At 35.0% G+C, this 11,939-nt stretch overlaps 3 protein-coding genes across 3 annotated transcripts; all 3 read right to left on the bottom strand.

Moving 5' to 3' along the window:
* Nucleotides 1-5,722: 5,722 nt before the first annotated feature.
* On the bottom strand, nucleotides 5,723-7,302 carry LOC127094706 (probable peptide/nitrate transporter At3g43790; the record flags this gene model as incomplete). The annotated part of the gene is made up of 9 exons (XM_051033500.1): nucleotides 5,723-5,815; nucleotides 5,905-5,949; nucleotides 6,057-6,164; nucleotides 6,250-6,335; nucleotides 6,493-6,580; nucleotides 6,685-6,873; nucleotides 6,947-7,022; nucleotides 7,135-7,184; nucleotides 7,264-7,302. Coding segments are annotated over 9 exons (774 nt in total), but the record flags the coding sequence as incomplete, so codon positions are not given.
* LOC127093027 (uncharacterized) lies at nucleotides 7,274-8,266 on the bottom strand. Its single transcript, XM_051031926.1, has 5 exons — nucleotides 8,106-8,266; nucleotides 7,805-8,026; nucleotides 7,668-7,715; nucleotides 7,519-7,575; nucleotides 7,274-7,445 (listed from the first exon to the last, which is right to left on the bottom strand). Exons 1-5 carry the CDS (start codon nucleotides 8,112-8,114, stop codon nucleotides 7,359-7,361), a joined length of 423 nt encoding a protein of 140 aa, XP_050887883.1. The 5' UTR covers nucleotides 8,115-8,266; the 3' UTR covers nucleotides 7,274-7,358.
* A 12-nt stretch (nucleotides 8,267-8,278) lies between these two features.
* On the bottom strand, nucleotides 8,279-10,307 carry LOC127094705 (uncharacterized). The gene is made up of 7 exons (XM_051033499.1): nucleotides 10,246-10,307; nucleotides 9,919-10,025; nucleotides 9,757-9,818; nucleotides 9,011-9,082; nucleotides 8,811-8,889; nucleotides 8,640-8,715; nucleotides 8,279-8,545 (listed from the first exon to the last, which is right to left on the bottom strand). The coding sequence occupies exons 1-7, from the start codon at nucleotides 10,305-10,307 to the stop codon at nucleotides 8,335-8,337; spliced, it is 669 nt and encodes a 222-aa protein (XP_050889456.1). The 3' UTR covers nucleotides 8,279-8,334.
* Between the last annotated feature and the right edge of the window lie 1,632 nt (nucleotides 10,308-11,939).

Here is an 11,939-nt window from a genome sequence, read left to right as displayed (position 1 = left end):
TCCACCAACTTTTTTCATTTCATTTTTCCTTAAAATCTTGCCTTCTCTATCATTTACAACTCAACCCCTTCATTTATTTTCAACCATAGTCACCTCCATCCCAAACCTCTTGCTTTCATATTCAAGCTGAAAATCACACCAACTTAGCTTTTTTCACATTTTTCGGTAATGATTGTAGCTCAAACTCTTTAGCACCTTGGTTTTGTTTTTGTGTTGGAAATGGTTGGGTGTTCTTGGGTTATTATTTGAGAGAGTTTTGAGTCAACTTTAAGACAAATGGTTTGTTTTGGCTTACACATTTTTTTTTGGACTTTTGCTCTTACTACTTGTTGTTTACTATTTTTTATCAAACTATATCATTTGTTATTTGTTGTTGACTTATTGTTATTTTTTATTGGTTACTGAAATCTATTATATCATGACTATGTTTGTTTAAGGTTGATAAAACCTTCAATGTTTCAAACCTATTAATGAATGATCAATGGATCATTCATGATACTTTGAGGCATTGATAATTTGCCTTTATTTCAACAATACTTGAGTCATTTGATGCATAGATGAAACCATGTTTGTGCATACTAACTTTCTAATCCATTTGCTTGTTTTGATTCCATTAACCACTAACTTCTAAACATTTATACTATTTCACTTTATTTTCTTTGCTATTTAAATTCTCACAATTTATTTTCCGCAATTTATTTTTATTGTTCATTCTATTTCAAGCACTTTATGTTTATGTCTATTGTCATCCATTCATATATCATTTATATTGTGTCAATTTATTTGTTTTCTTACCACTTTGCATAATAAAAAAGTATTAAAAAACTTATAATCATTTGAGTGATATAATCCTCTATTTGTCAAACTATTGATAGATGGACTTGGGGTTGTATGACTTTAATTATAACAAATCTATTGTTAGATGATTATTAATCATCCTCAATACTTTGCATCAATGATAAGTTATCTCTTGATGCGCAATATTTTGAATCTTTTGATATATAGATAGATAATCCTCAAATGTTTATCTTGCATATTACTAGTCACTAACTGTATTTCATTAACTTTGTTTACTATTAACCTTTGTTATTGCGATTGTGATACTATTGACTTGTGGTTTATTTTCTGTCATTCATACTCATTAACCATTGTTATTGTGATATTATTATTATTATCTTGTGATTTACTTTTATGTCATCACCTTGTAATTTACATTCAAGTACTCGTTATCATCATCATCATCATTGTATATACTCATCATGTGTGAGCAAATTCTTTACTTTGAATAAATTTTGAATGATAGCAAATTGTGTGATCATCATCCAAGTGTTGGCTGTGCATTATTTTACATGACTCGTTTGTGTTTTATCCCATACTATTGTTTCATGACTGTACATAAAGATCCACATTGATACATCTCTTAAAAAGAACTCATAAAAACTATTTTGTATCAGTATGTATCAATACATACTCCTATGCATCGATCCATAACATATGTTGAAAACCACAAAACACTTTTGCTCAGTATGTATCGATCCATACGACTCATGTATCCATGCATGGAAAGGCAAAATGCTCTATGGATCGATCCATACGAGCCTTGCATCGATCCATGGTAGTTGAAATGATCCATGTATCAATACATACGTATTTTGTATCGATCCATGCTTAATTAAATTCTCCATAAATTCATCAAACTTACAGTATGTATCGATACATAACTTCATGTATCAATACATAAGTCTGTTTTATCTACTAACAGCTTATGTTTTTCATATATAAGTAGTATTTGTGACAGCAGTGAAAGGTACGAATTCTGAGAGGGAAAAACAGTTGAGACACCAATCAAAGGAGCGTGTATCAGCAATTGTTTGAGCAATTAGAAACCTGAAAGAGACTTCATCTTCTTCATCTTCTCAATCTCTTTTCTTCAAGAACATCAACACATAATCATTCTTGTTCTTCGGATTAAAGGATCAAAGAGATAACGTTCAGTGGTAACGATCAAGGATCTAGCTGAGTTGAAGATTGAAGGGGGTTTCGAGGAAAAACCAACTGGTTTGTCCTTCAAGAACTGAAGTGTTCTTGAGGGTTTGTCAGTCACGTTTGCAGAACAGATTCAGCTGCAGCATTGCGTTTGGAGATCGGGGGATTTCGCAAACAGGTCGTGGAACCGGTGAATTGTTTGCAATTTCGTGCAGGAAATTCTTGATCGTGCTCAGATCAAGTGGAGGTTTCATACAAGAAGAAGTTCTTGGCATTTAGAATTCTGTCTTTGTATCGTAACCTTGTATCAACGAATTCGGCATTATTGATAATCAAAGTTCTCAATTTCATTTGAAATTGAGAGGGAGACGTACCCACACGCGAGGACGACGTGGGGAACTTCCTTACCAAATCTCTGCGTATCGTATTCTTTCCTTACTTCTCTTTACGTTTCCAACAGTTTTGCAATTTCAGTTAGTGTGTTGTGGCTGTACTTTTTGCGATACAGCAGTGGCAAGAAAAATTCTTTAACTAAACTCCACTGTTGTTCATCATTGATCACATACACACCAACTGTTTGACAAAACTGTTAGCTGAGTTTTATTCATTGGAATTAGGATTTAGTGATAAGTGCATTCAATTTGATAAGATTATAGTGTTAATATTTTCTGTCATTCTAATTCAAAATCCAGCAATAAATTCGCGTGTCCGGTTTTCTAGTAGCGGTTCAGAATAGACGGAAGTCGATTCGGGACTGAAATTTTCTGCTAAGTATCAATAGCTCTGATAAAATTTTAAATCCGTTTATTTTCAAAGAGGTGATCTATTCACCCCCCCTCTTGATCACTAGCCACACCGTCTAACAAGTGGTATCAGAGCGCCGGTTCGCTGGTGCTCTGTGGCTGCCTGTAACAGTATGGATTATGAACCAAAGGGGGCGTATAATAGAGCGCCTATTTTCAACGGTGAAAATTACGGCTATTGGAAAGACTGCATGCGAGTTCATATAAATTCTGTGGATAGGCTAGTATGGGCTGCCATTGAAAATGGTCCTTTTCAAATTACTATGACAAATTCGGCTGGTGCCATAGTTCCTAAACCAGAAGCTGATTGGAATGAGAAAGATGAGAAAAAGTGGTCGTGTGATTGGAAAGCTCGAAATATGCTAATTTCAGCACTTGGTGTTGATGAGTATTATCGAGTATCTCATTGCACGACAGCTAAAGAAATGTGGGATGCTTTAGAAGTTACCCATGAGGGTACTACTGAAGTAAAACAGTCCCGTATTAACACTTTAAATCAAGAGTTTGAGCTCTTTCGCATGAAACAAGGAGAATCTATCTCCGACATGCAAAAGAGATTCACTCATCTCACTAATAGGTTGAATGCACTTGGAAAACCTGTTTCCAATGAAATTGCTACTAATAAAATTCTCAGGTGTCTTAGCAGGGAATGGCAACCTAAAGTAACAACAATTAAGGAAGCCAACGATCTAACGAGACTTACGATTACAACTCTGTTTGGAAAGCTGGAAGAACATCAGCAAGCATTGGAAAGTCTTGAAAAATATGAGAACAAAAGTAAGAAGGAAAAGGAGAAGAAAAGAGACAAAGAGGGAGAGAAGAAGCCAATAGCTCTTGTGGCCTCTAGCTCTAAGTCCTCACGAAAAGGGCAAAGTGACAATGATTCTAGTAGTGACAAAGATTCGGATGATGAGGAAATGGGACTGTTTGTAAGGAGATATAATAGATTCATTCGAAGGAATGGAGTCAAGCATTCCGACAAAAACCTCATGAAGTTTCGAAGACAATCTACAGATGCGAAATAGGAAGAGAATAAGAAGAGTAGAGGAAGAGGATCTCGTTTTAATTGTGGTAAATCTGGACATTATAAAACAGACTGTCCTATGAAATATAAGGATCAAAGAAAAGCTTCACCAAAAGGGTACAACAAACAAAGAAGAGCTTACATTGCATGGGAAAGTGATAGTGATTCATCAAGCACACAAAGCTCAAGTGATAGTGATGAAACCGCAAATCCGTGCCTTATGGCTCACACCAAAAATCTGTCCTACCACAAGAAGAAAATCAATGACAAAAAGGTAAAACAAGCCTATTATAATAATTTCTCTTCTATGTCTTTTTCTGAACTGAAAATAGCTTTTGAAAAACTGCATAACAAAGCTGTAGATGCTTTTAAAAGACTATCTTCCGATAAACAAATTTTTTCATTTCTGGAAGGTAAAGTATACAAAGCTGAAAATGATTTAGAATCGTTAAAAGCTAGTATTGCAGAAAATTCAAAAGATATTAACATTGATGGATGTAGTAAAGTTAGGTATTGTAACGCTTGTCATATTTGGCCAAAAGAGGTAAACACTCTCAAGGTCAAATTAGAAAAAATGTTACAACCTAAGGTTACTTATGCCATTGACTCTAGGTTGTTTAAGAAGTCGTTAAATCCACCATATGCAAAATACTCTTTCATTCCAAAGGATTTAATGAACAAGAATAAACAACCACATCATCATGGTTTATGTCATTATTGTTGTCGTGCTGGCCATACTATTGAGAAATGCAAGTTTAGGAGATTTCTTGTTCCTAAAGGTATTTATCAATGGAAGCCAAAAGGCAACCATGTTAGCACTTACCCACTTGGACCCAATGAAAATTGGGTACCAACTTCTCTCTTTTGATATTGTAGGATGAGTGCCTTGCTTCCGTAGATAGAAGGTGGTTTCTTGACTGCGGCTGCTCAAGGCACATGACCGGTGACATATCGCTTTTTATAGACTTCAAGGCAAAGAAGAAGGGATATGTTACTTATGGAGACAATAACAAAGGAGCCATACTCGGCAAACACTACAACAAACAAGACCTTAGACAGCGCTTTTTTTAGCCTTAGACAGCGCTTTAAAGCGCTGTCTAAACCTCCGCTGCTAAAGGTTTAGACAGCGCTTTTTTAAATCTTAAAAGCGCTGTCTAAGCCCCCCCCCCCCTTAGACAGCGCTTTGGCCAAAAGCGCTTTATAAGACCCTCTTATTTTAAATTTTTTAGGTATACCTTAGACAGCGCTTTTGAAAAGCGCTGTCTAAGCCCCACCCCCTTAGACAGCGCTTTGACCAAAAGCGCTTTCTAATACCCTCCTATTTTAATTTTTTTAGGTATACCTTAGACAGCGCTTTTCAAAAAGCGCTGTCTAAGCCCCCCCCCCCCCCCCCCCCCCTTAGACAGCGCTTTTGCCTAAAGCGCTTTCTAATCCCCCCCTTAGACAGCGCTTTTTACAAAAGCGCTGTCTAAGGTATACGAAATTTTTTGAAACTTTTGTTTTAAACCACATTTTTTCCAGGTTTATAAACCAGAATTTCTACCTGTTTTCAACCAGATTTTGACAGACAATTATCACATTTTATATATGCCATTTTGGCCTTTTTTCTACGAATTTTTGGCTAACAAATATATATATATACCAATTCAAACCAATTTTGCCTTAAATGTATCAAAATATATACAAATTTATGTACACATTTACAAGTCATAACATATACTACAAACCATATCAATTTTAGTCTAGGCCTATAAGACTTCAGGATTATTGCAATACTAGTACTAGCACAATTGATTCAAACAATCACAAAGAAAATTAACATGAAAAAGTTTGTACAAACACATACAATAAGCAAGTTTATCTCACAATTTGAAACAATGAAAGATAGGTAGAGAAATCAAAGGGAAACTCACACTGCACCACCTCCCGCTGGACCGATTGCTTTGAATATTGACATTATAGTCATAGCAATGCCATTAGCTGCCCCTCTTTGATGTTGTTCCTGTTTTCCATTTACGCCACAATTTCCTCAAAATATAATATCAACTTTCAAAAAGAAATAAAAGCTTAGAATTAAAGAAAAAAAATTACCACGGCTCTATTTTGCATAATAAATAAACCAGTGATTATCGTCATCTGAAATTGAGAAAAAAATACTATTAGATAAGCTTGTAATACATACAGATGTTTGTTTGAAACGTGATCACTCATGATCGGTTAAATAAACAAAAAGATAAACTTACACTTAGAACATTCTTCAGAAGAGAAGCAATATTAATAACTAGGTATAGCGTAATGCCAGAAAGCATTGCTATGAAGGGGTAACTTTGCAACAGAGGTATTGATAAAACCTACATAAGGTAACAAGACATTTTTAGAACAAGAACCAATGTAATGCTGAGTTGCATTAGTTTCTACGAATGGAAAAAAACTTACTGCGGAGATGCGAGCAAATTTTATAGGTCCGAAAGCTCTTTCCAATGAAGGGTAGAGGAAAAGCTGGGAGACAATAAGACCAATACCTGATCATTGACCATTTGAGAAGAGGTCAGTTATTAAGCAGAATATCTTGAAAAATGAAATGCACAAAGCAATGTACCTGATATGTGACAAGGAAGGCTAGAAAATATGTTAATCCCAACACTAATAAATCTCTAGTGACACATATCAAAGACGTACCTGATATTGCGAGAACATCGCCTACATTATCAGTTGTAAAGTTCAAACCACCAAACCTTCCAGGACTAACAGCCCATAATGAGAAAACCTATCATGAAGTAGAATGGTGTTTACTTATATATCCTATTAGATTTAATATCTGTTAAGCAACATTATAAAGTTCAAATAAGTCACCAAAAGTAGGAATGGTACCTCTTGATAAGCAACATTATAAAGTGAGAAAATGCTGTACACAATAATAGATGACATTAATGGCCTGTTCAGGAAGAGGTTTTCATCTTTTTGGATTATTTTGTCGTCGTCATTACTTATGTTTCCAGTTTCTAAAGCTTCAGCATCATCAATAGACTCATTGCTTAGAGGGTGGTTGTGAAGTGTTTCCTACAGTGATGCAGGAATTTTGTGATCAAATGCTTATACATGTTTAACAAACTATGAAGTTGCTTACTCATACCGGAAGCCAGATGCATGCAATTGCTACCACAAATGCAAAAGCTGATCCTGACAAGGAAGGCAAGAAATATGGAAACCTGCATGGTTTATGTTTTGACAATTAAAATAATCACATCAACAATAAGGATCGAAGGAAAAGCTGAATTGTTAGAACTTTATGATACTAAAAATCAAGTAAAATCCACTTACTTATCCCAAAATGAGTCTTTTGGAAATAGATGAGGGTATTTCACTGCTGGCTGCAATGTAAATTTCACACAGTATTAGCGAAACGAATAAAAGTGTCTTCAATTAAAATAGCTATGAAGCATCAAGTACCTGAGCCAAATAACCTCCCAATGCTGGTCCAATTACTATGAGAATCTATGTACAACCTATATTTGGTGACCACAAAAGCACTTAAAAACAGGGAGTCAGCCAGAAAACAACTTAATATGACTTGTGATCTGCTCACGACATATTGGACACTTTGATAACTTTGATCCACAGTCTCTGCAAGTCTGCATAAGAATTTCTTTATAGTTAGAGAAAGATTGGTAGTAAAAAAGGAACTACTTATATATAAGAGCTTACCATGTGTCCACACCCAAATGCCATGTCCTTCTCATTAGTCAGACATATAGTGCATGCCTACATTTCATAACAAATTCTTTCACCTTAATACTTGCACAAACAAAACTGTTATTAACTTTATGTAAACACAACTCTGAAATCTTATTCACCTTATAATCTCTCAATTTTGTTTTTCTTTGAAGATCACTCAGTTTTGCCTAGCCAATAAAATCAAGAACAAAAACTGTAACACTTGTAAAATTTTCATCTAACAAACTAATTAAATAGTTGAGGCACAAATACGTACCTCGGCGACAATAGCTTTTGAATCGGAGAATGTAATATCTCTAATAAAATTCTCTTTAATTCGTTCAACATTTTTGCGCTCTTCTATAAGCTCTTGTTTTACTGCTTCAACTTCTCTTGTGGCGATTCGTGCCGTCTCGTGACTCCGGTTAGATTCTAGTGTAAGATACTGAATATCTTTATGCTGTTCTTGTAGTTCTTTCTTCAGCTTAGTACATTCACTCTTGCAAGGATGAATTAAGTCAAATATAAGAACCTAATACAAGAAATCCGGAAGGAAAAAAAAAGTAACTATAACATACCTCTACCATTTGTATATGTTTTTCAAACTTTTTCTTCTCTGCAATGTAATCCTGTGCTGCAATCTATGTGGTAATTGAATTAACCAACAAGAATTCATACAACAGAACTATAGAATTTTCAACAATAGAATACTTAGTCTCATCCAAAACCTGCAAGTGGTTTAGTCTCTCTTGTAAACCTTGTATCACAATGCAAGCTTTCTTCTCAGCATTTGTAATTGACTCATTTTCATTTCTCAACACAGACAACTATAAGAAGAAACAAACAAGTAAATGCTGTCATGAAGTTCTCAATTGATTCAATTGCTGAAGCGCAAGTTATTATGTGATAAACTACTTGTTTTTCAGATTCTTCCTTGAAACTTCGAAATCTTTCTCTAGCGAAACTCGCTCGCTTCTTCCACTCGTCACGCTCTGACCGAAGTTCGGAATTCTCTTTCCTAACATTAACAACTGAAAGCAAATACTAAGTTTGATGTTTTTATACAAGCAACAAGACATACTAAACATACAGAACAAATTAAAAAAAAATACCTAGACTTTACTAGTTCATCTTCAAGGTGTTTCTCCCATTGAGTTTTATGCACTTGTGGTTCCTTAGTAGTAGTAACTGAGAGATTGGAGTTGTAAATAATACAACACAATTAAGAAATTTTAGAAAATATTTTGAATTAAGGACAAGTATTAAAAGAAAGATGAAGGAACCAGGATGAAGCTCCAAATAGAGTGGCCTAGGTGAATGAATATTCTCTTTCTCTTCATTTGAATTCTTGAGCAATTCAACCTACAAAGAAAGAGTTAACTTGTGCCATGCTGACAGTTCAATCCAACTAATTATCTAACTGTGTTTACTAATCCTAATAGTTCCATTTCAAAAAAACAACCAAGCATTTCATTCAACATACAATCAATGTAATTCCACTTGACAACATAATGTAATAACTAACAATACGCTCATCTTCTATTTTTCTAACAGCCTGCGTAACTTATATTAGTAGTTGACACACATAGCCTACAAACTTAAATTCTGATTCACCCTAACAAATCTTAGCATAACTTTCATGCTAACATCAAATTCAATCCATATATAACAGTCCTTATTTCTAATTGTCAACATAACTCTAAGTTAACTTCAATTCTTCACTAACTTGACATCACTATTCCATTTCAACCTAACTGTTTTTCCACATCGATTTCATCTAACTACATTAAATTTAATTTCCTCAATCTAACAATCACTAACTGTCAGTTTCATAACTATTCTAACTATGCTAACTTAGTTCAATCTCTAACTGTCAACTAACATCACTTCAATTAATCAAGCTAATTGTTTTTGGTACTCTCTTAATTAATTCATTTCAATATTAAATACATTAATTTCTACTAACATAAAAAACTAATTTCACTTAACATTCGTTAACTTCAAATTCAAGCTCATAACACCTTTAATAAAATTTAACAGTGTTAACAAACTCATAACTACCTTCTTCATTGAATCCATTAACTTTAATAGTTCCCAAACTCTTAACTAACTTCCCTAAAAACCTACATGATTTAGTTGCTAACCCATCTATATATATTCTCATTCTCCCTCAATCATGAGGAATCAATCATTTTTCTGCACAAATCAAAACCACTCATTGAAAATTACTCTTAATTCGCTATGATTCTCACTCCATCTCTCTCTGCAAATCATCCTCACACTCTTATTTTCTGGCATAATTAACAATAATTCGAGCTTAAAAACCTACAAACTATTGTGATAGAAGAAGAAGAAGAAATCATCAATGGGAGGAAAGAGATAGAAGCATACCTCGGGATTTCTCTGCATTCTCCTCTTCAATATGCTCAACACTTTCCAGAGCAAGCCACTGCTCTGAAGGTAGGCTTTTCTTTTGTTTCTCTTGATTTCCTTTGAATCTTGTTACCAGTTTGTAGTATGAATGCTAAGAAACAATAGCCCTAAGCTCTGGAACCTGGATTAGGCTTCGTCGGCGTTTAATTTGAATTTCCTCTTTTAGGATTCTCGGTTACTTTACTTCGATTGGAAATTTGGCTAGGAGTTGATGAAAGCTAGGTTGAGATTGTGAAAGAGAGAATCAATGCGGGTAGAATGGGGTAGAGGTGAAGGTGTTTTAACCTCCACCATTGCCAGCGGCGATTTTCGGCGCGGCGAGGTCCTGGTATCCGGTGGTGAGGCATACTAGAGATGTGAGGAATGAATCTGAAATGGATCCGTATGAACCCTTTCACCTCTCTTGGCTTCATGGCTTGGGCCTAAGGCCATTGTTGTCCCATTGCATTGCTGACTAATTAATTTATTTTAATTAGACCTTTCGCTTTCTAAGGTATGCCTTAGACAGCGCTTTCCAAAAGCGCTTTCTAAACCCCCCCTTAGACAGCGCTTTTGGTTTTAATTTTTTTTTTTAATTTAAAGACTTTAGACAGCGCTTTATCAAAAGCGCTGACTAAGGTCTATATTTAAAAGCGCTTTCTAAAAGCGCTGTCTAAGGGGGGGTCTTAGACAGCGCTTTTAGAAAGTGCTGTCTAAGACCCCCCCTTAGACAGCGCTTTCATTATTTTTTTGGAACATTTTCCGTGTTTTATTTTAATTTTAACCTTAGACAGCGCTTTCTTTTAAAAGCGCTGTCTAAGATGCGCTGTTAAAAGTCATTTTTGGCGTAGTGAAAGGTAGTGTAGGTAATCCCTCTACCACTACTATTTCTAATGTCCATCTAGTAGAGGGACTTAAACACAATTTGTTAAGCATAAGTCAATTGTGTGACAAGGGCTATAAAGTATCTTTCACAAAAACTTGCTGCATAATTGAACATGCTGAACAGAACGTTGTGTTTAAGGGTGTAAGAGTAAACAATATCTATATGCTTGACCTTTTTGATGTATCTTTAACAAGTACTAAATGTCTAGTTACCTTGAATGGTGATTCTTGGCTTTGGCATAGACGTTTAGCGCATGTTAATTTCGATTTGCTTAATAAGGTTGTATCTAAGGATCTAGTAGTCGGTCTTCCAAAAATAAAATTTTCAAAGGACCACCTATGTGACGCGTGCCAAATGGGAAAACAAACAAGGGTCTCTTTCAAATCTAAAAATGTAATTTCAACTTCACGACCCCTTGAGCTTCTCCATATGGATCTCTTTGGACCTTATAGGACAAAGAGCTTAGGTGGAAATTATTATGGTTTTGTAATTGTTGATGACTATTCTAGATTTACTTGGACTACATTCCTTCATAGCAAAGATGAAACTTTTTCTGCCTTTAAGAATTTTGCAAATCTGTCCCAAAACAAAATGAATTCCAAAATAGTTACAATCCGTAGCGATCATGGTGGTGAATTTCAAAACTATCACTTTGATAAGTACTGTGACAAGTATGGTATTGAGCATAACTTTTCAGCCCCTCGAACTCCACAACAAAATGGCGTTGTGGAGCGTAAAAATCGTGTTTTAGAGGAGTTGGCAAGAACAATGCTAAATGAGGGTGGATTACCAAAATACTTTTGGGCTGATGCAGTTAGCACAGCCTGCTATGTTTTAAACAGGATCTTAATCCGTCCTATTTTAAACAAAACCCCTTATGAGCTTTTAAAAGGAAGAAAGCCAAACTTGTCACATCTTCACATGTTCGGTTGTAAATGTTTTGTTTTGAATAATGGTAAGGAAAATATTGGGAAGTTTGATGCAAAAGCAGATGAAGGTATCTTTCTTGGATACTCACTATCAAGTAAAGCATATAGAGTGTATAATAAGCGTTTACTTACTGTTGAAGAATCTGTCCATGTCTCTTTTGATGAGTCTGATCCGAAAAGTGTCA

Source organism: Lathyrus oleraceus, chromosome 6 (genome assembly GCF_024323335.1).
Source record: "Lathyrus oleraceus cultivar Zhongwan6 chromosome 6, CAAS_Psat_ZW6_1.0, whole genome shotgun sequence".
NCBI lineage: Eukaryota > Viridiplantae > Streptophyta > Magnoliopsida > Fabales > Fabaceae > Lathyrus > Lathyrus oleraceus.
This window is presented reverse-complemented; position numbering and strand designations above follow the sequence as displayed.